This window comes from Notolabrus celidotus, chromosome 9 (assembly GCF_009762535.1).
Source record: "Notolabrus celidotus isolate fNotCel1 chromosome 9, fNotCel1.pri, whole genome shotgun sequence".
Taxonomy (NCBI): domain Eukaryota; kingdom Metazoa; phylum Chordata; class Actinopteri; order Labriformes; family Labridae; genus Notolabrus; species Notolabrus celidotus.
Window position 1 is genome coordinate 4100006 of NC_048280.1, and position 26044 is coordinate 4126049.

The following is a 26044-nucleotide window of genomic DNA, read 5'->3' on the forward strand; positions in this document are numbered from 1 at the left end:
GAATGCAAATGAACAGTTAATGCAAATATTATCTCATTTTGAAAATATTTTTCATCGGTGCCTGGTTGCAATAAGGGATGGGCATTTCAAGCCAAAATACTATTTGATACTGATTGGCATCTATTTGATGATTATTTGAATAATCACCCCTCCCCCTGCACTGTCAGCGTCTGTCTCAAAATTTACATTGGTGTTTGTGTGATGCAACGTGGCGTGTGTGTTTACATTTTACAGCCATGCTCAGTCTCTGGAAATACGTGTGTAGTAGTGTGAGACTCAGAAATGGAGAAAATTGATGTGACTGTTGCGAATGTATTCTTCTTCTGTTGTTTAATGTGGTTAGCAAACAGCTTTAAAGGGGACATATCACGCTTTTTTCATCAATATATATTGGTCTAAGAGGTCCCCAAAACATGTCTTTAATGTTTATGCTCAAAAAAACACTTTGAAATCAGATTTTGGTCTGCCTGAAAAGCCCTATTCTTCAGTCCTCCTCAGAACAGTCTGTTTTCTCTCTGACCACGCCCCCTCAGGAAGTGGATGTGGCCTCGGCTCTCCAGCACGTTGATCTAATGTTTACATGTTGGCTGAATATACACGGCTGCTCACAGACCCACGTTACTTCAACCCTCTGAATCTGATCCAGAATCTGATCCTGACAGAGAGGCGCCTGCAGCAGGACCTTTCTGAACGATTGGTCACAGATTTAGTGTTTCTTGTTGTTTTATTTATCAGTATGTCGACGTGTGTCTTGGTACACAGCTACAGCTACAGCTACATGTCGCTATGTAGCTATGCTAACTAGCGTTAGCACTTTTCCATGATAAATAAAAATCATCCACTAGATCTTCAAATCTGCAGACGTGGGGAGTAAAACCGACCTTTGTGTTTATTAAGACAGCCTACAACTAGCATGCCTCCCTCCTAAGCTCCTTGTTAGCACACGTGTGCAGGTAATGAAAAACAGAGGAGGGGTTGAGTTGTATTTTATACAGTCTATGGGCTGAACAAGCTCCGAGCTCTGACTCCGTTACAGACCGGATATTGTTACGTAACAAAAACACTGAAGTCTGAAACGGCTGGTTTCACACACATTTACAGAAAAGGTGGAGAAATCAGAACAGGGGCAGAATGGATTTTTTTCATTCTCGGGGGGTTTGTAGACATGCCAGGGACACATATTTCAGGTAGAGAACCATTAAAAAGTCTATTTTGCATGATATGTCACCTTTAATGTCTGAAACTGCTCTGAGGGGGTAGGTGTCAGAACAGATGATTGACATCTTGCTTTAGAAACACCCTTTTTTGACTGTTTTCATTGCAAATGATCACATTGTAAGATAAGTCTAAATGTTTGACACTCTGTTGTGTTTCCTCATTCTCAGTCTGTAATCTGGATCAACCTGGCTCTTGAGTTTACAGTATTTCATGGTTTGTAAAGAAAAGGAAAACTGAAACCATAAACTCTTAGAAAATTTTAACTTATGAATCAGCTGAGCATTTTTATATCTGCTACTGCACAATATGACCCTACAATAATAGTAATAATAATAATAATTGATAGGATTTGGTAGTCAAAGTCGCTTTACAGAAAAATAAATAAATAAAGCAAATAAATAAAACAGATCAAGGACAGAGGTGGGGAGGGAGTAGAGGTCATGTGTTGATGCTTCTTTGAACAGGAAGGTCTTGAGGTGTTTTTTAAATGATTGAGGTGAGTCAGAGTTGCAGATGTTTGGAGGGAGAGAGTTCCTGAGAGAGTTGGGGCAGCGATGCCAAGGCTCTGTCCCCCCAAGGTGCGGCGCTTGGACTTGGTGATAGGGGGACAGGAAGATTGGCATCTGATGATCTGAGGCGGCGAGATGGGGAGTGGCGTTTGAGGAGGTCGGTCAGGTATGAGGGGGCGAGGTCATTGAGGTTCTTTGTAGGTGATGAGGAGGATTTTGAAGTGGATTCGGTACTGTATGGGGAGCCCGTGGAGGTGCTGAAGGATGGGTGTGATGTGGGCTCTGGAATGGGAGTGGGTGAGTAACCAGGCAGCTGAGTTCTGGATGTATTGGAGTTACAATATACTGTAAGCAGCCAGTGCAGTCGCCCCCACTGGCTAACAGAATAAGAAATACTCTACCTCAGAGGGGAATCAGGGCTTTGAAGTATAAGAGTAGAACCATGAAGAAAGGTATGAATTATGAATGGAAATAAGAAATATGTGAAAATATGATTGACATTTACAAGTTTCTAGCACAACATATGTAAAGAAATAGGTTCAGGGTAAGAAGTACAAGCAATAAGCACACCGTGATGAAGAGAAATGTGATCATTAATAATTCTCAGCTTCACTTTGAAACTAAGAAGCCATGCCCTCTTCTGGTCTGTTTCTCACTCCAGCCTCTACAAAGTGTCTGATGAAGTGCTGACTGGGCTGTATCCCCTGCTTTGCTGGTCAAGTCACAAGAGTGGAGCAGCTTAATGCCAACACTCTTCATTTAGATTACATAATTACTAAAGCAGGACTGTAAAATTACGCTGAAGAAATGCCCACTCATGCTTTGAAATGACTCCAATCTCTTTGGAATGATTCCTCTACATTTAAGCCTCTTGGCCATCTGTAATCTGATTGGACGTGCTCTGAAAAGGCAGCAGTGACCTGGGTTGAAGTCTAAATAAGTGGAATTTAAATTTAGAACGGGGAGGAGCGTGGGTGCAACCAAAGAGGTGCTGCCATAAGCTTCTGAGTCATTACTCCCTGGAGGTGACCTCTCCACCAATCCAAAAGGGCTTACGCTTCTCTCGTGGTGAATAAACATGTTTTTATCAAACAAAGAAAGAAAAACTACAAACATGTTGCTAATCTATCTATCCCTGTTGAATGTAACATTTGATCTTGGAGTCAAGAGTTTAGAACAAACATCTGTTATTCTCCTGAGAGAGTGTTGACATGCACACTATAATCTTGGTTACAGGCAGGTTTCTGTGGTGTCTTGGTTTTGTATCCTGAAGGTAAACATCACGTTTCTCTTTTCTTCTTTTCTATTAATTTGAAATGACACCTGGAGTACTTTGGTAGAAACAAGGCTAATATGTTAAAGGTGACATATCATGCAAAATTGACTTTTTAATGGTTCTCTACCTGAAATATGTTTCCCTGGCATGTCTACAAACCCCCCGAGAATGAAAATAATCCATTCTGCCCCTGTTCTGATTTCTCCACCTTTCTATAAATGTGTGTGAAACGAGCCGTTTCAGACTTCCGTGTTTTTGTTACGTCACAACAATATCCGGTCTGTAACGGAGTCAGAGCTCGGAGCTGGTTCAGCCCATAGACTGTATAAAATACAACTCAACCCCTCCTCTGTGTTCCATTACCTGCACACGTGTGCTAACAAGGAGCTTAGGAGGGAGGCATGCTAGTTGTAGGCTGTCTTAATAAACACAAAGGTCGGTTTTACTCCCCACGACTGCAGATTTGAAGATCTAGTGGATGATTTTTATTTTCCATGGAAAAGTGCTAGCGCTAGTTAGCATAGCTACACAGCTACATGTCGTAGCTGTAGCTGTAGCTGTAGCTGTAGCTGTAGCTGTAGCTGTAGCTGTAGCTGTAGCTGTAGCTGTGTACCAAGACACACGTCTACATACTAACAAATAAAACAACAAGAAACACAGAATCTGTGACCAATCCTTCAGAAAGGTCCTGCTGCCTTTCTTGCAGAGGTCGGTTTTCCTCCCCACGTCTGCAGATTTGAAGATCTAGTGGATGATTTTTATTTGTCATGGATAAGTGCTAGCGCTAGTTAGCATAGCCACATAGCTACATGTTCGTAGCTGTGTACCAAGACACACGTCGACATACTGATAAATAAAACAACAAGAAACACTAAATCTGTGACCAATCCTTCAGAAAGGTCCTGCTACAGGCGCCTCTCCGTCAGGATCAGATTCTGGATCAGATTCAGAGGGTTGAAGTAACGCGGGTCTGTGAGCAGCCGTGTATATTCAGCCAACATGTAAACATTAGATCAACGTGCTGGAGAGCCGAGGCCACATCCACTTCCTGAGGGGGCGTGGTCAGAGAGAAAACAGACTGTTCTGAGGAGGGCTGAAGAAGAGGGTTTTTCAGGCAGACCAAAATCTGATTTCAAAGTGTTTTTTTGAGCATAAACTTTAAAGACATGTTTTGGGGACCTCTTAGACCAATATATGTTGATGAAAGAAGCGTGATATGTCACCTTTAAGACAGAATTTATTGATCCTGATGGAAGATAGAGTACAAAAATAAGAGCTCGTTCGGTTTGGCCCCGTACAGTTTTTGTGTGGTCCGGTAATCCTTGATCTCACAGCCCTCTTCATGAAGCTGCTCCTCATCTTCATCACTATTTTTTAGGATCAACTGAAGTTTTACTTCCTGACATTTTGAGCTGCCATGAACGTAGAAAGATTTAAAGACCAGCTGAGGTACGTCTGCTCCACAGGTCCCGCTAAATGGGAGAGTCCACCTTTAATTACCAGGGGAGATTTAATTACCACCTTAAGGAGATTTAACACTTCAAGAGCTGTTCTCAGAATTACATTAAATAAGATTATATTTATATCAAAATACGCTAAATGAGACACTATTTTTACATGAAACAGGAAAATAATGTAAAATTAGACATTGAGCACCCCCATGGTTTGAATGGAATGATCCACGTTTCATATGCAAATATTCGACTATGGGATTGGCAGTCGACTAAGGCTCGTTAGAACGAATCGTCCAATATTCGACTATTTGGGGTCACCCCTAATATCTAGATTTTCTAAATGAAGATATTGCAAAACCGCTCCGCGCTACGAGATGCTATCTGTCAGCTGTGCTTGTTTACATCTGGGTAGTAGAGCATTGTAGCCTTATTGCGGTAGATATTAAATTGAAAAACAATATGAATGATACAATTAACCAATTAGTGATGCTGATGCGGACTGGCGAATGTTATGATGTTTAATGGTTTAGTCGATACATGCACATCCACAGTGCCTATGTTATATGAGAATGGTTCATTTGGTTAAATATTCAAAAAGAGATAAACCAGTACAGGAGGGTGGTCTAACAGCTCACACTTTCTATGTTAAATGTGTTTAAGTGTTCAGACTAATCAGAAACAGATTTGATGAAATTGCCAGACTCACTTTATAAAAACTTTGAAAGTCTCCCTCAGAGACCACAGAAACGTTTAAAACTTTCACAGACTGAGTAGTCGAGCTTGTGGACCAAATCCAATTCAGTCAATCACTGGAGAGCCTTTTTAAGACTCCTTCATTTTTTCTCTAAACCAAGTATGTCTCCCTCGCTGCAGCATCTTAGTCTTCTGATTTATTTCCTCACTTGCTCATTCATGTAACAACCACCACTCTCACTCCAGGAGAGCTTTAAACCCTCTGACAACCTTTATTTAAGAAATGTATAAGACTTAATCACACGTTACAGAAGCCGGAGGCTGCACTGTTGCAGTGTGTGTTTATTTTAAGTCACCCACTATGAGAAACCTCCTCTGTCAGTACCTCTACCCACAGCCCTGACTAAGTACTTCAAAGAAAGCGGTTTTGGCCCATCAGGACATCTACATGTCATATTGAGTCGAATCCCCTCAGCTGTTTACTTTGACACGTCTCTGAGTGTGAGTCAGTTTGATGCAGTGAGTCTAAATTCACACATGAGCTGCTGTTCCGTCTTGGCTTGTTGTCCTGGTTGTAAATCCGCTGAATGCATCTCTCCTGTCAACAGGATGGCCTTTTGGAAGCCTGGTCTGCAAAATGAGTGGCATGGTTCAGGGGATCTCTGTGTCAGCATCCGTCTTCACGCTGGTGGCTATTGCTGTTGACAGGTACAGTGTCTGGCTTTAACTCTACACGTCCTTCATCCACAGCACCTTTCACACTTGAATAATGCCTCCGAAAAGTGCAACAGAAAACACACAAAAACAGAATCCTTGGAGTTTGTGATCCTTTACAAATGCTGCACAATCCTTTTCAATTTGGTTGAAATTGGAGATTCAGGGATTTCCTTCTCCCCTGACCCTTCACCTTTATTAAACAGCCTGCTGCTGAGAATGGAAGATAGAGCTGAAAAACCAAAGGAGAGACGCTATGACCTAAAATCAATGAAGTCCAAACAAATTCATACTGACTTTTATTTCTGCTCTTTAAGCCGGCAATCATTCTGTTAGCTCTCTTTATTTGCAGTGGTGTTACTCTCTTACTCACTGGATAACAAGCTAACGTTGCTTAAAGGCAGATACATTATTAAAAAGAAGCCTCACACAAACCAAGTATTTCTATCTGTGGCTTAAAACTCTGAAGACCTCCTCATGAGGGAAAACTGAAAGAAGAAGAAGAAGAAGAAACGTACTTAAACGTACGTGTTGGTTTTTTTTTGTCATGCTACACGCACACTTTTTTGGTATATGCATACAATCATGCACACGCACATGCAGTGGACATGTACTTTGGGAGAGATGTCAGAGTGAGGATACTGCCATCAACCAGCGCACCCCGAGCAGTTAGGGGTTCGGTGGCTTGCTCAAGGGCACCAGCAGTGCCCAGGCAAGTGAACCAGCACCTCTCCAGCCACCAGTCCACTTGCCAAACTTCGTCCATACTGGGACTCGAACCGGCGACCCTTCGGTTCCCAAGCCAAGTCCCTATGGACTGAGCTACTGCCGCCCACTTGATCTTGTTTTCTCATACCACGTCTCAAAACTCCTCCAGTTGGGACTTCCACGTGCTCTCTCATCCAACAACACCCACCGGTTGCATTTTAAGAATGCAGCACGGAGCAGGACCGTCACACAGCTGGAGTTGTCACAGTCTGCTCACCTCCTCCCCTCTGTCAGTAATTTTCCACTCTCCTTGCCTCTGCTCCACTCTGCTGGCCAGCCACGCCCCCTCATCAGGCAACCTGGTTCACCTGCACACTCACCTGCTCCTCATCTGCAATCAAGCCGGTATATAAGCAGCAGCCACTCTCCACTCCTTGCCAGATTGTTCTTTGACCTCATGCAAGACTTTCCAGCGTTCTTCTCCGGACTGATCTCCTGTTGCCGACCCTGCCTGCCTGTGACCATCCCTCCTCACCGCTTCCCAGGAAAACACCTACGCCTTCTGTCCCTGACTACGAGTTCTGCCTTCGCCCTTCCGGGGTTCTGCCTGTCCGTCCTTGTGGCCGTTTGGCGTCCTCTCCTCCTGCGGAGTACGAGTGAGTCTGTTCTTCAACTCCCTCCGGGATCTGTCTGTCACCGGTGCTCAATTCGTTAGGCTGTCATCGAGCCCCGAGAGACTCGATTCCCTACCTGTGTTCGAGGTAGAGAGACTATTCACCTGTTGCCCGTGTCTATTGATGAACTGTTCAATAAAGGTCATTACCAACTGATCTCTTGGCTTCCGATACTGCTTGTGGGTCCTAACTCAACCTGTTACAGGAGTCATGTGACCCAGGTTTTCCAACTGTAATAACTGCATTAATGAATATCCATGGCGTTAGATTTATGTCAAAACATGCAAGCTCGTAAAAACATATACAAGAGCAGATGATATTTCACACAAACAGATATGCCCTCAGGTTAAGAGTCTGGGTGTCATCCTCGACCTTGCCGTTCTGCCCGCCTCCTGCAGAGCGTAAATTTCCCCCGGCGTGCACTCTGAGTCTCCGTCTCCGAAAGCAGACAATAGATAGACTTCTATTACACTTTATCTACACGGCTGTGTCTCCTTTGCGCCGTGACAAACTTCCTACTATTAGATTTAACAGCCCTATATTTCTTTGCTTATGAACACAGATTTTACCAGCCTAATTATAATTCCTCTTTGCAAATTCAGTGTAGGTTTGGTGGAAGTATTATCTTCCTACACTTGATTAGCAGAGAAATCCAGACTGCCTTTCTCACTGACAATGACAGTGTGAGTAATGGGCAGCTCATTTCTTGAAGATACGGCTTATATATATATATATATATCTATATTTCTATATATATATATATATATATATATATATATATATATATATATATATATATATATATAGCACTGAAGTGAAATGTTTATTATTCTGCCATTTCAGATAAATGAGAGTTTTTGGTACACTCTAGAACCGATCTTTATTCCATTGTTTAATAATATATAATATCTCCAGGTGTGCGCTCTGTTATTTCATCATATTTTAAACACAGTGCTAAAAAATACAGAGTTCTGGGTAAATACTCTTCATTTTTTACCACATTGAAGTTTAACACTTTTACTATCACTTCACAAAAAAAGGAAACAATGGGCTGTGATGTTTAATGTCCAATCATGGCAAATCAGCATTATATGAAAAGTGAATCTAAAACTTTATCCTCACAATCTACATTAATACACACCCTTCTTATTTTGTTTGCAAGCCTTCTATTTTCATTGCTGTAAAATGAGTGTGTATGTGTGTGTGTGTGGGGTGCTGGATTTGAGTCACAGTGAACAGACACACAATGAACATCAGACGACTCATGTAACTATTACACGTGCAAGTGCATCGTGTCAGTAGTCAGTAAGTCAACCGCACTTCCAGACGCACGTACACCCACCATGTGGCTTTGCTTTTTCAGTTCACTCCAGGTGATTCTCTAAAGAAAGCACGTTTGTTTTGCTGTAATTAGGAGGTCTGTGGTATGATGGTATCACTTTAGCCTTGCATGTGGGGGACAGGGAATCAATACCATTGACTGTATAGTAAAGCGGCGTGTCCACTGCTGCCCGTTTTTTGCGCCGGGAGCGCCGATGACCTCAATTTCAGAGCGCTTGTAGAAGTCCCGCCCCTTCTTGATTCTGATTGGTCGATAATCAAGAACGGACAATGATGAGCACAGCGGTGTTCCAAAAGTTGACGCTGAGGGCGCTGAGTGCTGAAAACACTGGATAGAAAACCGGCACTGCAAGGGCCAAAAACACTGGCAGTGGACACGCCCCCCTTAAAAAAAAATTTTTTTTTAAAGTTATATTTTTGGCCTTTTTGCCTTTATTATATAGGACAGGTGGAGAGAGACAGGAAATGTGGGGAGTAGAGAGTGGGGGAAGACATGCAGGAAATGGTCGACCGGCCGGGAATCGAACCGGCGACCCCTGCGACGAGGACTGTAGCCTCTATATGTGGGGCGCTTATCCGTTGCGTCACTCATCTGTTTCTGAAGTGCTGTTTTGAAGCATATCGTAAAGGTTGTGCCATATTAGAAATGCTGAACTCAACCTAACCTCTGTCGAGCTAGTGTGAGGTAAAGAGGTGGGCCTTTAGCCTTTTCGCTAACAGCTACAGGGTGCCTGCCTGTCAATCAAGTCAGGTATGCCCTTATTTGGGCAAAACGTAAGTTTAATATAAAAAAAGAAAGAAAAAAAACAAGTTATGAAAAAATAACTTTTTGAACAAGGCTGTAAAGATCTCCTTTTTTGAATGGGTGTGTATGTGGTTTCTGCTGTTTCTGCACCCAGCCTCTAGTGGACGCTTAAAGAACTGCAGTTTTTAACACTTCTGCATGGGCTTCATATTTTAAGAGCGGAGGTTGCCGCTTGATCAAAATTGGCCAATAGATAATCTGGATTTGACTCTGCGCTGGCGCTTCTGAATAGGATGTTGTTGTGACCCACGGCTGAGAGAATTGTGTTTCTGTCAGGGTTTCCACTGGTGCATGGAGGGTCTGTGCAGATTGTCCAACCTGGTAAAACCCATACTAATAAACCTGATGGCTGGGGTGAGGTCAGGAGCAAGCGGGATGGACCCCTGTCTCCCAAATGCAAGCCTTAAAATGATGCCACCATACCACAGACTTCATACATGTACCCAAAGAGAAATGTGCTTCATACAGAGAAACAGAACCTGAAGTCACATGAGCGTAGGTGACTCTGGAAGTCCGGCTGCATGCACTACTAACACGATGCTGACACAGATACACTCAAGGGACATAAATGTAATGGGCACTCAAGTTTGTGCATTGTTTGTGTTGGCTGTGATGCAAATCCAGCGCCTTAATGTGTGGTTGTGTGTGAGTTCCTGTGTGTGCAGAGTTTATTTTTGTTTGCTTCTGTAAATAGACAAGATATTAAAATCACATCCTACCAACGAAAACACATCAGCATGCTTGTACAGCTTTGTCACCTCTGTTCGTACACTTGCCCTCTTTTAAACAAGTGCCCTCTTGATGAAGCTTAATAGCCTAATTGCTATTCATCGAGATGACAACAGTTGAATGTTAATCCTGCTGAAGCACTGGAGGAGGCTGCAGAGGCTCAGTGGGTAAGGTACAGTATATGGCAGACAGTGAACAGACTCCTGCAGATAAAGCTATGAGGAGAAAAAAAGGACAGATCTGTTAACTGAACGTTGCCCCACAACCAGACACCAGATGAGCAGGGATGTCGCTCCGTCGCTATCTGAATCGCTGGAGGCTGTCTGCGCCTCCGGAAAGGAGAGATGGAGTTTAAAATGCTGCGACACCCAATAGTCAAAGTCACCTCACATATCTATCAGACATGATGAGAATTAGATTTGTACAGAGAGGAGATAAATAGCTCTCTCGTCTGCCATTTGGGCTGCCAAAACTAAGACAGGCCAAATGTCTCTGCTGTCTTTGCTGCCTTATCCATCCACACGTCACCTTACTCCTGACAAACCTGTAAGGTGACATCATCAGTCATGATTAAACTGGGGTTCTTATCAGGCCACTGTAGAGGAACAGAAGATTCATAAGTGTGTTTTAAGGTCCCATATAATGGTATTTTCAGCTGTTCACAGGATCTGCAGCCTCTCAGTTTCTAGCCTCATTATTCATGCAGTGATCTGAGAGGGCGGTGCAGCTATGATAATGAGGCACCACACTGATTGGCTACCTTAAAATTGTGTAAAGGCTGATTTATACTTCTGCGTTGAATCAACGGCGTACCCTACGTAGCTCCCGTACCTACGCCTAGGCCTACGCACGTAGCTGACGTGCACCTCCTCCAAAATGTAACCCCCCGTAGAGCCGACGCGGACCTCAAGCTCTGTGATTGGTCCGCTCGGCGGCTTTGCATTTCCCACATTTACAACACTTCCGGGATCCCGGACATCGGCCGCACATCGGCAGTGTATTTAATCTCCTCCTCTCTATTCTTCATGTAATCATGTCTGTATGATAAACAGCGACATGTATCAGCTGTAGATTAACAGAACACGCTCTGAAACTCTGTGGAAAAGTAAACAGAGATCGTAGCGGGACCGGAAGCAGGCGACCGGCTATCAGAGAGACCGCACTGCCCTCTAGTGTTTCGGCAGAGAATTGCTGCGCGACACGGACACACCGACGCACAAGTATGTGGGGCTCAAGTCCGCGTCAGCCCCTGCTGCGTAGGGGAGACGCAGAAGTATAAATCAGCCATAAGGGTGCAAAAAAAAGGGAGTGGAAAAGTGTGTAGAAAACTCCGCCTACCGACCAATCAAAAGGCTTGATCCTGAAGCCCTGTGAGCCGATCATGAGGGGAGGAGGAAGAAAGACCAGTAGGATACTTTCCTGATCTCTATGATTCTTTCATGTCAACATTTTTTAAATAAAATCCAAAGCTGGTAGTCTCAAGGTAGTTTCCACAAAATTATTCAACCTTAATTTACTTTATTGATTGTGTGAGTGTGTATGAAGGAGAGTAAAGCAGGATAATCTGAGATCAACTGTTTATCACGATGTCCCTCATGCTCTGCTGATGAAGGTCTGAACTATTGATGTGCTATTCCGGCTGTCAAATGTGTATGACAATGTTAAACACATTCATTATCTCATCATATTACTCACTGCTGACACACTGCTGACTCCTTCCAACATCACTGGCTCCTGTCACAGTAAGTTCTGCTGCTCTGTATTCGTCTATGTATTGATTATGCTTCAGGTAATGAGGCAGGGATGACCCTGCTTTGGTTTTGATGATCAGTAATTGGGAACTAATTTGAAATCATTTGTTATTTGTTATGTTAATGGTTTGGTGGCCAGCAAGGGCAGACGATCTCAGGGACATTCAGCTGAAGAATCTAAAAAACAAACAAACAAACACAGGACAAAGTCCAGAACAAATGTAACAGCAGAAACTCTACATCAATATTAAAGCTGTTCTTTTAGCGCCCCCCTCAGGCCTGAAGGACTTATGTCGTGAAATCTGTATTGCATTTTTTTTTCTTTGCAGTTATTTTCTGGATTTGTTCATTTTTGACTTTGTATATTCACTTTTTATCCATTTTTGGAGTAGAGCTGGGCGATCGCTTGATATTGATAATTATCATGATACATATAGAATCCTAATTTCATTTAAATTTAAAGGCAGACTTTTTGTCCTGGGTGAAAGTTGAAGACGGTTTGTTTGCTTGTATCTGGATTTAGTTTTCTGATGAACTTCATGAATCCATCATATTTGAACATTAAATGTGTTAGAAATGCACAGCAGAAGTTCTCCATGTGCTCTTCCTTTACCCACATCCTGAAAGTATATTTAAAGGTGACATATCACGCTTTTTTCATCAATATATATTGGTTTAAGAGGTCCCCAAAACATGTCTTTAAAGTTTATGCTCAAAAAAACACTTTGAAATCAGATTTTGGTCTGCCTGAAAAACCCTCTTCTTCAGCCCTCCTCAGAACGGTCTGTTTTCTCTCTGACCACGCCCCCTCAGGAAGTGGATGTGGCCTCGGCTCTCCAGCACGTTGATCTAATGTTTACATGTTGGCTGAATATACACGGCTGCTCAGAGATCACGTTACTTCAACCCTCTGAATCTGATCCAGAATCTGATCCTGACGGAGAGGCGCCTGCAGCAGGACCTTTCTGAACCATTGGTCACAGATTTAGTGTTTCTTGTTGTTTTATCTGTTAGTATGTAGATGTGTGTCTTGGTTCACAGCTACAGCTACAAACATGTAGCTACGTAGCTATGCTAACTAGCGCTAGCACTTTTCCATGATAAATAAAAATCATCCACTAGATCTTCAAATCTGCAGGCGTGGGGAGTAAAACCGACCTTTGTGTTTATTAAGACAGCCTACAACTAGCATGCCTCCCTCCTAAGCTCCTTGTTAGCACACACGTGTGCAGGGAATGAAAAACAGAGGAGGGGTTGAGTTGTATTTTAAACAGTCTATGGGCTGAACAAGCTCCGAGCTCTGACTCTGAGCACTGAAGTCTGAAACGGCTGGTTTCAGCACACATTTACAGAAAGGTGGAGAAATCAGAACAGGGGCAGAATGGATTCTTTTCATTCTCAGGGGGTTTGTAGACATGCCAGGGAAACATATTTCAGGTAGAGAACCATTAAAAAGTCCATTTTGCATGATATGTCACCTTTAAAAATCAGCACATAAGTTCATGATAAGTTTTGATCTTCATGGATCAGCTGACAGTGGTGACCCCGTCTTCTGTTTAAAATGGACTGTGTATCTCTCTCTGCAAGGACACAATGTCAAAGCCGGTTATATCTTGACAGCAGTGTTGCTATAGATAAGGCTTTAATCACAGACTCTGGTGAACTAACTGTTATTGTATCTCTGAGCAGAAAGAAGTTCAGTTATTTTGATGTCACTTTGTTTACTGTTGTAAAAGAAATAGACGAAAACAGTGGAGAAGAGACAGGAGAGAATTAAAGACAAAAACTGCTACTATAAAGTTGAAATCTATGAAATTGAAGATAGTAAACACGGTACAGGATACAGCTGTGTTTAAGGGCTCACTTTAGGACTTCAAATATTTGATTTTCCTATTACAAATCTATCTGATTAAAGATTCTGAGTTGGGGTATGTCCCGATCTCAACTATCGGATCGGAGCCGATCTGGACGTTTTTTAATTGACCAGTGATTAGCATTTGAGGCGATCATCTTATCCCATCATTTACATCTGCTGTAACTGAATACAATTTGCAGCGGAGTGTAATTGAGCGTTCTGAGTTCACTTAACTGTGTATACATGAGAAAATCATAAATGGGACATTGATAAAGAACTCAAGCCATGATTTAAATGTTATTGTAGAACTCACGTGTGCAGAGACAGACACATTACAGAAAAAACATCTGCTCTACGCACCCTACAGTAACTCTGCAGGGTCATACTGTTCAAAAAGGCAAAAATGTAAACCAAACACAACTATACAGTAGTGGTGCAACGGATCATCGTTGATCCGTGATCCGTACGGATGCCTCTCCACGGTTCGGCACGGACGTGGTCCGCGGATCGGTTGATGAAAAAAAAAGGTTGCGCGTCAACTCACTCGTCAAGCGCAGTGGTAGTCATGGCAAGTGAAGGAGCAGAGGAACATTATAACCCTCCTGCATCTTGGAAGTCACATGTATGGGAGCATTTTGGTTTCCCTGTGAAATACAGTGAATGCTGAATGTGCTTGAGCCACGTTATGAAATTCCGTCACGCACCCACTAGACCAGAGGCCGTCAATACGTGGCCCGCGGTCCGCATCCGGCCGCCTATTTGTGGCCCCCGAACTGTTATCCCTTCACTCTGTGTTTTGGTCGGGTCACCTCGTGTTTACCAGGACTTGTCTCCATGTCAACGATACGCAGACAGGCTGTTACTGGGTCACTTAGAGTCCACTGCTGCTAGTGCAATTTTTAACTTTCACTTTCGTTTATGGAGCAGTTCGCATGTTGGCACTTTACCAGCTGTAGGACCCTAGAATAAAACGGTGTGTTCACAGTTTGCTGCTCAAAGAAAAGTGGATGGTGAAAATCAGCAAATGAAAGAAGAATGGAGTGAAACTTTTGAAGTTCCTCTTCTCCTTCACTTGCCATGCCATGAAATGCAGTGAATGAGGCAGGACTGGGCCCACAGATGCTTTGCACATGCAGTAAATTTTGAGTTGAATGTTGTTTTTATTTAATGGGCAAAAGTGTTTTACAAAATAAATAGAGGGACAAAGTTGTATTTGTCTTGTCTTCTTTCTTTTTTTTTTTTTTTGTTGATCCGAAAAATTATCCGATCTGTGACTCAAATCCGTGATACGATCCGAACCGTGAGTTTTTTGATCCGTTGCACCCCTACTATACAGTCTGTTACATTAGCATCCTTGTGGCTAGCGGCAGCTGCCGTTCTCTATACCGACATGTCACTCCGTAGCTAGCGGCGTGCAAACCGGTCATGTTTTGATCTCGCTGTCACTCCTAATATTTACATTCTCCGTCTCTCAGCCAGATGCTGCCGGTGTGAATCACGCACTGCCTCGTGAGAGTTGTGTTCAGAGCAGACTCAGATTTAAGCATGCTTTAATGAAGCACACCAGTTTCTGGGTCTCATACAGCAGAGCTTGTAAAACAGATTATGCAGTCCCTCCAGGATTTCATGGGATTTTTTTGTGATTGTTGCGGCCCAAAAAGCCGGAATTTGTGACAGCTTTTTGAAAAAGTTGCGGTGAAAGTTGCAATTATTTTTTTTTGCTTTTGTCCCCCAATAACATCTCAGGGGCAAGTAAATATGCTAAATTACAGTTGTTTTTAGAAAACATTCTTGATGTGGCCACTGTGACTGTATTTTGATTCTCTTGATTCACAGAAAAATGCCATGAAAGGGCTGTATTGCACATTTACGACGGTCCCTGAATGCACCTCGCAGCGACTGATGCACAGTCAGTTCACGGCACTCTGAAATTAATCTGCATCTTTGATGACAAGGAGTTGATCAAAACTTACTAAATGTGTCTGATGTTTCACCAAACTGGATTAAATCAAGCTGTAGATGCAGAGCTTTTTACGGTAACCACGGCAACAACGTCAAACATCAAATATTAAACAGACGTCCCCCGGTTGTGTCTTTGTCACTAACACACACCGGGGGTAAAAATCATCAATGAAGATGAGACAGATGCATGGAGGTGAGGAGAGCTGGTTCATAAAGCACACCTGCTGCAGGTAGAGACCAAGCGAACACTGAGCCCCTCAATCTATAAATAACAACGTTGTCATGGTCACTTGTCCTGCCTGCTGTCCTCTCTTTTCACCCGTTCTCTGTGCGTGTTTTGTTGTTGAAAAGTGCCGATCAAGTGAGGACTTATGTTTATGTTCCAAGGAAGTGAAATTGATGACAAAACCGATGACGTGCAGGGGCTGAGATTGAGGTAATTGGTCAAATTTGCGGGACAGTTGCGGTGATTGTAAAAAATTGCAGGGCCGCAAAAAAATCGCGCTGATTGGTTGAATTTGCGTTGATAGTTGCGATCGCGAAATCGCAACTTCCTGGAGGGACTGATTATGAGTTTTACAACAATGCTAGCTGGATTAAGTGAAATGGAATAAACACAAGACCTACTTTAGTTATTTTTGAATTACTTATTTTGTTAAAGGCAAAAAACAGTGTTCAGCTCAACTCTCTTATTTCTTGTGCAACTATTATCCAGGCAAACACAAGAATCGGATCAGGACTTGCTATCGGCAAATAATCAATATTAAAAACTTGTATCAGGGTCCAAAAAAGCTGATTGGGACATGCCTATTTCTTGTAACAATTTCTAATTATTTGAAAATGTCTAAAAGGACCCCGTTTGATTCTCCGACCAGTTTCAGCATGTTGCTTCACAGTGTTCTCGACCCCTTCCCCTGAGGGAACACATGAATATTGCAAGCGCCTCTTTAAGTGTATTCCATATTTCATCAAATAAAGATAACAAGGATGGCAAAAACAAATTACAAATATATAAAAGCAGCTCGTACACAAGCGAGAATAACAATAGAAGCCAAGGTAAAAGTAAGATCCATTCAATGGCCATACAGTAAGCAGAATACAAAGAAAGGTACTTTATTGATCCCCAGGGGGGAAATTCAATTTTTTCACTCATGCTATTTTGGACATGCTACACATACAGTTTTTTTGGTATATACATACAAATGCACACACATGCAGTGAACATGCTTAGGGAGAGATGTCAGAGTGAGGATACTGCTGTCAACCAGCGCACCCCGATCAGTTGGGGGTTCGGTGCCTTGCTCAAGGGCAGCTCAACAGTGCCCAGGCAGGTGAACCAGCACCTCTCCAGCCACCAGTCCACTTGCCAAACTTCGTCCATGCTGGGACTCGAACCGGCAACCCTTCGGTTCCCAAGCCAAGTCCCTATGGACTGAGCTACTGCCGCCCCCAGAAGAAATACATAATTGAGTGAAAACATGAAAATAAAAAAAGATGAAGTCATAAAATGTGCACCAAGTGAAGAGAAAGCAAAGGGCTGAGGGTGGTGAGGCCATCAGGGATGATCAGGTCGTTTGTCTAGCAGAGTTAAGGATGCTGTGAGGAAGAAGAGCTTGAAGTGATTACTTTTCTATCTGCTGGCTCTGTAACCCCCCCCTGAAGGGAACACTTTATATTCAGAGCATAAGAAGTACATTTCTTTGTTTGCTGCGTTTTTCATTAACCGCTTAGTCCACATAGTGTTGAGATAGTGTTCCTTGAGAGGCATCTCTGGAGGGAGCATGAGAGACACACAGAAGAACGATCGTGGGGGCTGAAATGCTGTTGACCACCACCGTCTGTAGCCTCCACTCTAATCCACTTGTAATTTGATTTTGGGGAGCTGGTGGGTGCATTTCAGCGGTTCAATTGTTGCGATTTAAAGTGCAAATCAATATCCAAAGCGAATCCTCTCTGGTGTTCTAAAAGGACACACAATCATTTGCAGAATCAAATAGCACTCTGATAACTTGTTTCAACCCCATTCAGAGCTTCCTGATAATCTCATATGTCCCAGAGTGATCTATAAACATCTCTCAAAGGTGGCATGGCGTGTTTTTGTGCCAAGACAAAATTCTGTGCACAGTTTGACTCACTCATTATATATCATTACCAAACAGAGCGGATACAATCGGGGGGCAGCTGGGATAGTTATCCTGCTGTTGTTTCAGAGCACAATGAAACCAAAGTAAAGCTAAAAAAAACAAAACAGGAATTACAATGAATGAGGTGTTAAAAGGATTGGATCATCAGTAGTGTGCATGTGGTGTATGAACTTTGAGTGGTGAAGTGTGCACTAATACAAAAGTCAAATGAAAGAGTGCATGCTGGTGTGGCATGGGAAGAGCGAGGCAACAAGAAGGTGGCTTTTTATCAGGAAGGGGACATCAAATGGGGGCGACAGTAGCTCAGTCCATAGGGACTTGGCTTGGGAACCAAAGGGTCGCTGGTTCAAGTTTGGCAAGTGGACTGGTGGCTGGAGAGGTGCTGGTTCACCTGCCTGGGCACTGCCAAGGTGCCCTTGAGCAAGGCACCGAACCCCCAACTGCTTGGGGTGCACTGGTTGACGGCAGTATCCTCACTTTTTAAAAAAAAAAAAACCTGTATGTGTAGCATGTCCAAATAGCATGAGTGAAAAAATTGAATTTCCCCCCTGGGGATCAATAAAGTACCTTTCTTTCCAAATCTTAAAGACGATTTAGCCAATCAGCACTCTCGGCATCTCTATATGACAACTAGTATGTCCACTGGAACATAAACAAAAGGTGCATTTCGACCAAGAGTTCCGGGGTCTTTTAGCCCCCAGAACTACTTTACTCTGAACTAAAAGGTTCCTGTGTCCCCATTGTTGTCTGCGTTTCGACCGCTGGCTGAAGTCCCGGGTAGATTGTGCAAATCAGGCCAGTGATGAATGGAGGAAAAAAAAGTAAATGCACTACACCACCAGACCAGTAGAGGGCAGTAGGACAAAGACGAATGCCATTCATCACAGGTGACAACACAGAAGACAAGGGACCGGCAGGTATCACAACAGTTAGCCTGTTAGCATGGAAGAGACTCAGCTGGTGCTGTTTTAGATGGTGCTATATTTCATCACAGATGGATTCACTGAATCAACACATGAGAGGAGATAAGCGCGAGTAGCAAAGACGTTTCAACACGGCTTTAAAATCCTTTTGAACTCAAAAAGGCGTGGCAGAGATCGGCTGGTGTTTTGGTTTAAACCGCGACCCTGTTAACCGCCGACTTTCAGCCAGATGCATCCCTCATAAACGTCTTTAGACGATCATTAAATACTTATCTGATGAGGATATTAAATCTTAAAACTCCCTCTGTGTTTCAACAGCTGTGTAAACTCCACAAACGCTGACACGTTCAGCTGAAGGTCTCCAGTTTACAGGGTCACTTTTAAAACCGGAACACCGGGAGAGACGCATTTGCTATGGGCTGAGAGAAGACTACTGTTACAAGCTGCTAAATCAAGAGAATCACAGCTTCTACACACAGTACACACATGTAAAAAAGATAGAACAAATAAAAACTAATGAAAGAAAGAGAAATCAAGTGAATCACAGATGTGTGTGATGTTATTGTGGACGGAGGGAGGAATAAAAACACTGTGGTTAATCTACCAATCAGACATGTTCAGCATTGAAGGCCCTGCCCCTCAAAAGCCCCGGGGCTTTTTGAAAAGTACTACCCGCCTAGCAGGGGCTTTTTAGGAGGGAGATTATCTACCCCTCAACTATATTTAGACCCTAGTTCCACCGGTCGAAATGCACGTAGTTCAGGGGTAGAATCCCTAGTTCCGGGGTAAAGTTCCTCCAGTCGAAAAACGCCTAGAATGAAATTCAACTCCTATGTGCACTGTGTACAAACACAATCAAAGGAAAAGACCTGCAAACCATTTTATAAATTATAACCAAGCGAGCCGGATATAGCCCTGGTGGTGAGGCTTTCAGCAATGTGTATGCCCCCTGGTGGCTGGCTGCAGTATAGGTCAAAAAATCTCTGTCTGCAGTCAAACTTTAAAAAATAAATACACGTCGTATGAATGTTTCTCACATCCGTATGCTGTGGTGATATGTAGTTAGTATTTGAGTGTTTTGTGTCCAAGGCCTCTTTTTCCTGAAAAGTTTCTTTTTCGTTAGTTATTAGAGTTTAAAAAACGGGGTTTTACTTCCTGTTTGCTTTGATTCACAGCCGCCGTAGAGGGAAACTTCAAAGGACACAGCGTCTTGTGACCTTACACTGTAGGGTAGAGCTTGTTACAGTGGCTTCACAGGCTCTGGCTGCACAATGGCTGCGCCCAGGAGGAGGATTTTTTGGCTTCAGAACCATACAACAGGAAGAGGCGGAGCAACGCTGTCCATTTTTATTTACAGTCTATGATTATAACACAGCAGGGGTCCACAGATATGTGAGGGCTCTATCGGTGCCATCTATGGCTTTAACACTATCATGCTACACAACAGAAAAAAAATCCTCTGCTGTCACTGAACGTCGTGTGTGAAATAGACTCTTCATGCAGATTTAATGTCTGCATGCATTTCCCTCATCCAGTCTTTCTTCTCATCCCTCTGCAGATTCAGATGCATCGTCTACCCATTCAAGCAGAAGCTGACCATCTCTACAGCTACCCTGATAATAGTCATTATCTGGGTCCTGGCTATTTCCATCATGTGTCCTTCTGGGGTGATGCTGCAAGTGACGAAGGAGCGAACCATCCGAGTGTTGCTGGGCTATGACAACAAAACCACTCCTTTCTACTGGTGCAGAGAGAACTGGCCAAACCAGGAGATGAGAAAGATTTACACCACTGTTCTGTTTGCCAACATCTACCTTGCTCCCCTTTCCCTCATTGTGATCATGTACGCCCGGATCGGCATCACTCTTTTCAAGACAGCTGTTCCAACAGGCGGGAAACCGGGCCATGACAACCGCCACTCCGTGTCCAAAAAGAAGCAGAGGGTGATTAAAATGCTTCTGATAGTTGCTCTGCTGTTCATCCTTTCCTGGCTGCCTCTGTGGACTCTCATGATGCTGAGCGACTACGCCAGGCTGACCGAGCAGCAGTACAGAATAATCAATATTTACATTTACCCGTTTGCCCACTGGCTGGCTTTCTTCAACAGCAGCGTCAATCCCATCATCTATGGTTTCTTCAATGAGAATTTCCGCAGAGGGTTTCAAGCCGTGTTCAAGTTCAGCCTGTGCACGGCGGAAGGCCAGCGGAGGAAAACCTACTCGCACAGGCTGCAGGGGAACTCTGTGCTCCCAGCTAATAATGCACAGACCTCTCTGGAACCCATTTCTCTCAACAGCCTGGATAAGAACACTTCCAGGCGACTCAATCATGTCACTGAACAGGACTTGGTCATGGAGGACTTGGAGAAGGGCTCTTGCAGCAGTGGGGGTGTTACTGCGGTGTCCATTTGAGAAGGCAGAGACATTCTTCTAGGTGATAAGCAAATGTGTTCTCATTTCAAGAAAATTGCTCTCCTCATTCGAGCTTAAATCCTTTACTGAGCAAAACAAATAAAATACGATCAGGCTCGCATCAAAAGGTTTCTATGGCATTTTACACTGTGAAATGAAACTGCTACAAAAAACAAAACAAGTAAAGGAGTAATTTATCCTTTATTCAGCAAGCTACCTCACAGTATTTGCTTGTGACACAAGTAAATGCCACCTTGCTATTTAACTTTGCAATTTGAAAACACAGTGCTTTGTCTTGCATACGTTGCTTATCACCTTTAAGACAAACAATGTATTTTGCACATATTGGGCCATTTTAAAAACGAGAGCAGGTTATTCTGTTAGTTAGTTCAAGAGGAACACACCTCAGATCAGCTGATATAGCACCGCTAAAGGGTCCCTGTCCTGCTCAGTGACATACCTTTTTAAAAATCTGTATGTATAAATGTATAAAGAGGCATCAAAGCACCCTGTACTTTATAGTTTGCAGAGCAGATTTCAAACGTGAATTCATTAAATGTCCTTGTTGTGTTGGTACAAAATGATGGACTGAAAAAATAACTTGCTTTCATTGTGAGTCACTGCTATTGGGAACTCCAGGTACCAGAGCAACTCTCAAACGTGGAATAGGAAAGTCATATCATGTAATTAGTGAGGCAGTGTGTTTCATAAAAGTTTGCTCGTGTACGAAATAGAAAAAGTGAGAGAACTTCCTGTCGTGTTCCTGTGATCAGGGTCATACAGCACAGTGGTTTTTGCACCTGCTACTAAATTCTACACAGAAGAGAAATCAACCAAGGCTTCTCCTTTGTTAGATTGTCCTCACAGCAGCCTGTGTGATAGTACTCTGACAAACAAAGGCATGTTATTACTAGTTTTTGCATTTAATTCATTATTCTTTGGGACCTTTTTGAACCGCATTAAAAAGAAAATAGCTCAGTCTCTATTGGACCTCAGGCCTTCAAAGTGATGGCTGTACAGTCTGTAATGATATTTCTAATGAAACTTCTTCAGAGATCATTTCATTCACGAACATATCTGCCCCTCCAGTTTAAGCTTCTAAGACGCTCTGTAGCCACCGTCTGGCGGGAATACTGTATTACAACCAGGCTACGGTAAAAAGGATGAAAAATGTTACTTTTAAAATGAGAAAATATTCAAAGCAACTCTTTGAAGTTATACAAAGTGAACGAACATTCGAAAATCATTTCCCCACCTCTAGACTGTATAAAACATGGACGTAGCTTAAGTGGTGACGCTCATTGGTTTTTGAAGAGGCAGTTTAAAGCCCAAAGATGGTGGTGCCCAAACTTTCAGTTAGCCTGGGACACAGCAAAGAGGTGGAAATCAAGTCGCAACCTTTAAAATGAAGCCAAGAACTAAAAACTGCAGTACCTCAAGTGTCCACTTGAGGCTGACCCCAAAAGCCCAGGAAACCCCATTAAAGGTGACATATCACGCTTTTTTCATCAACATATATTGGTCTAAGAGGTCCCCAAAACATGTCTTTAAAGTTTATGCTCAAAAAAACACTTTGAAATCAGATTTTGGTCTGCCTGAAGAACCCTCTTCTTCAGCCCTCCTCAGAACAGTCTGTTTTCTCTCTGACCACGCCCCCTCAGGAAGTGGATGTGCCCTCGGCTCTCCAGCACGATGATCTAATGTTTACATGTTGGCTGAATATACACGGCTGCTCACAGATCGCGTTACTTCAACCCTCTGAATCTGATCCAGAATCTGATCCTGACGGAGAGGCGCCTGCAGCAGGACCTTTCTGAAGGATTGGTCACAGATTTAGTGTTTCTTGTTTTATTTATCAGTATGTCGACGTGTCTTGGTACACAGCTACAGCTACGAACATATAGCTATGTGGCTATGCTAACTAGCGCTAGAACTTATCCATGATAAATAAAAATCATCCACTAGATCTTCAAATCTGCAGACGTGGGGAGTAAAACCGACCTCTACCAGAAAGGCAGCAGGACCTTTCTGAAGGATTGGTCACAGATTTAGTGTTTCTTGTTGTTGTATTTGTCAGTATGTAGACGTGTGTCTTGGTACACAGCTACAGCTACGATATGTAGCTATGCTAACTAGCGCTAGCACTTATCCATGGTAAATAAAAATCATCCACTAGATCTTCAAATCTGCAGACGTGGGGAGTAAAACTGACCTTTGTGTTTATTAAGACAGCCTACAACTAGCATGCCTCCCTCCTAAGCTCCTTGTTAGCACACATTTGTGCAGGTAATGAAAAACGGAGGGGGGATTCAGTATTATTTTATACAGTCTATGGGCTGAACAAGCTCCGAGCTCTGACTCCGTGACAGACCGGATATTGTTGTTATGTAACAAAAACACAGAAGTCTGAAACGGCTCGTTTCAGCACACATTTACAGAAAGGTGGAGAAATCAGAACAGGGGCAGAATGGATTTTTTTCATTCACGGGGGGTTTGTAGACATGCCAGGGACACATATTTCAGGTAGAGAACCATTAAAAAGTCAATTTTGCAAGATATGTCACCTTCAACACTCATGTTAGTAAGTGTTAATTTCTAAGCAGCTAATTTCTACTTTTTTTACACACTTTATAAGGGTTAATTTTTTTAACAACTCATTCATTTGAAACCCTTATGACTGCATGTTTCTGAAGGCCACTTCTTTGCCTCTTGTTACATTGACCGGTATGGTGTCTGCCATCATTCACCTTACGTCATTACATTCCGTCCATGTTATATACGTTCTATGGTATAAATAAAGACATGGGCTATTCACACCATAATATGTAATTATGATGAATTGTGCTGTAAAAATGGGCATTTTGTTATGGACGTTAGAGCTTTTAGAGCGAGCCTCAAGTGGAAGAATGCAGTTTTTTTGCACTTTGGCATTGGCTGCATTTTTCAACATTAAAAAAATGTATACACAAAAGGGTCAATTTTAAATGTCTATTGCATGTTTCCAATGTGTCGACTCAAAAGAAAGCGTTATCACTTATGGAGCCCATTTACAAAAAGGAAAGCAAACAGTAACATGTGGCTAAGTTAAATACATCAATGGTGGAAAATAATAGTTGTGACCACTTCTAGGTCCTGATTTATCCCGCTGTGGCACTGGAAGGGGAAATTATAGTACTAAATCACAGATGCTGTTCTGATTGGCTCCGACTGCATTTCCTATCATCAAGAAACAGCCAGCATTTATCTAAAAAAAAAACAACAACATGTAACCCTATTTCAGTTTCTGCAAAATACAGACATTTTGTAAGAGTTTGGGAGCATTCTGGAGAAATCAAGCACATGATTGAAAACCAGTGGCTAACTGTGGACGATGTGGTAAACCTGTTCACCATTTAGTCTTTCTTGCTTCTTGGGATTTGACAGATCGCTTACACCCATAGGAAAATAAATTTAGGAAGAGATCTCAAATGTGTTTCATTTATGTCTCCTAGACAACAATGAGATCTGTTTGAAAGCAAAATGAGACTACAGCTTATGTCTCCTGTTTCTCATTCTTGCCTTCAGAAAAAAGTTGCAAAAAGTCTCAGCTTAGTCTCCCTTTCAGTTCAAAAGGAGATCTGGTCAAAATCTGAAATGATTCTCAGGTATTTCTCAAGTGTTGTGACTCCTTTTGAGCTCAGGTGGAGAAATCAGGGAGCTCTCTCAATCTAACCTCATCCCTTTGTTTTTGTCAGACTCAGTTTTTGAGTCTCAAGTTGAGCTCAGATGGAGCAAAGAAAGAGCCTGAGCTCATCTTTTCATGAACATTTATAGTGCCCTGCAAAATTAAGATTTCAATGTAATTGTCCACAAACTTACAATTCTCATTAAAACATTTGAACCACTTGCAAGATCAGCTATTTAGATGTCAAAGGATCTCTTCTTTGACTTCACACTATGGTCATTCCTTTACAAGTCTGTTTGGAACAAAACAACTTCACAAAGATTTAGTGGATTTGAGAGACATTGCTAAAGATAGAGATTTCATACCAGGTGTGACAGACCATTTATTTAAAATATGGGCCGCAAAAGGGCTGACCAGATTTAGCCAGATTATTACAGTTAAAGGGGTGGATTCTTTAGGGCGCTGGTGGCCTAGCGGTCTAAGCGCCCCACATACAGAGGCTACAGTCCTCATCGCAGGGGTCGCCGGCTCGATTCCCGGCCGGTTGACCATTTCCTGCATGTCCTCCCCCGCTCACTACTCCCCACATTTCCTGTCTCTCTTCAGCTGTCCTGTCAAATAAAGGCCAAACATATATTTTAAAAAAAGAGAAGAAAATTAATGAGATCTCTCATTTAAGTCTCAAATAAGACTCATGTCATGGTCTCAACTATTTCTCCTAGTGAATTTTAGGAGACACTAAAGAGAAACCAATGAGAACAATTTGAAACTTGAATGAGGCTGAAGTGAAAATCTCAATTTTGTCTCCAGAGACTTAGAAGAGAAAGCCTTGCGCAGTAAAATTTTCCTCTGGGAAATAACAGAGATCATGTGTTTAAAAGCAAGAACCATTATTTATAATCAGTTGAAACATGTTACCCAGGGGTTGATTCTTTTGTTTGATAAAAGACGTCACTTAAACCGTCAAAGTCTAACCAGTAACCATTAAAAAGGGGGAATATTCATTGAGAAAACAAAAGCTTCGTAGCTGACTTATTGATGTTTCACATTTCTTAAACATCAGATTGGAAAAAAAACTTTCAGGTGCAGGTAAAAGAAGGAGTGTACCGCGGTGTTTGAATATATAAAATAAAACGTAGATCCAGCCGTGTTTTCTGAAATCTGCTCTGCCAACTTGTACAGAAAAGGTTTAAATGATGCCGAGTTTAATATG

The 26044-nt window shown here is 42.6% G+C and overlaps 1 protein-coding gene and 1 long non-coding RNA gene across 6 annotated transcripts in view; one reads left to right on the forward strand and one right to left on the reverse strand.

The window, feature by feature from the left end:
- npffr2a (neuropeptide FF receptor 2a) overlaps positions 1-21748 on the forward strand; it is a 59203-nt gene extending 37455 nt beyond the window's left edge. The window contains exons 3-4 of the mRNA XM_034692344.1: positions 5759-5858; positions 20315-21748. Coding sequence (XP_034548235.1) covers positions 5759-5858; positions 20315-21167 — 953 coding nt within the window. The 3' untranslated portion in view covers positions 21168-21748. The remainder of the gene's footprint in view (positions 1-5758; positions 5859-20314) is intronic.
- Positions 1-26044, reverse strand: part of LOC117819116 — a 107525-nt gene that overhangs the window by 47594 nt on the left and 33887 nt on the right. The window lies entirely within an intron of this gene.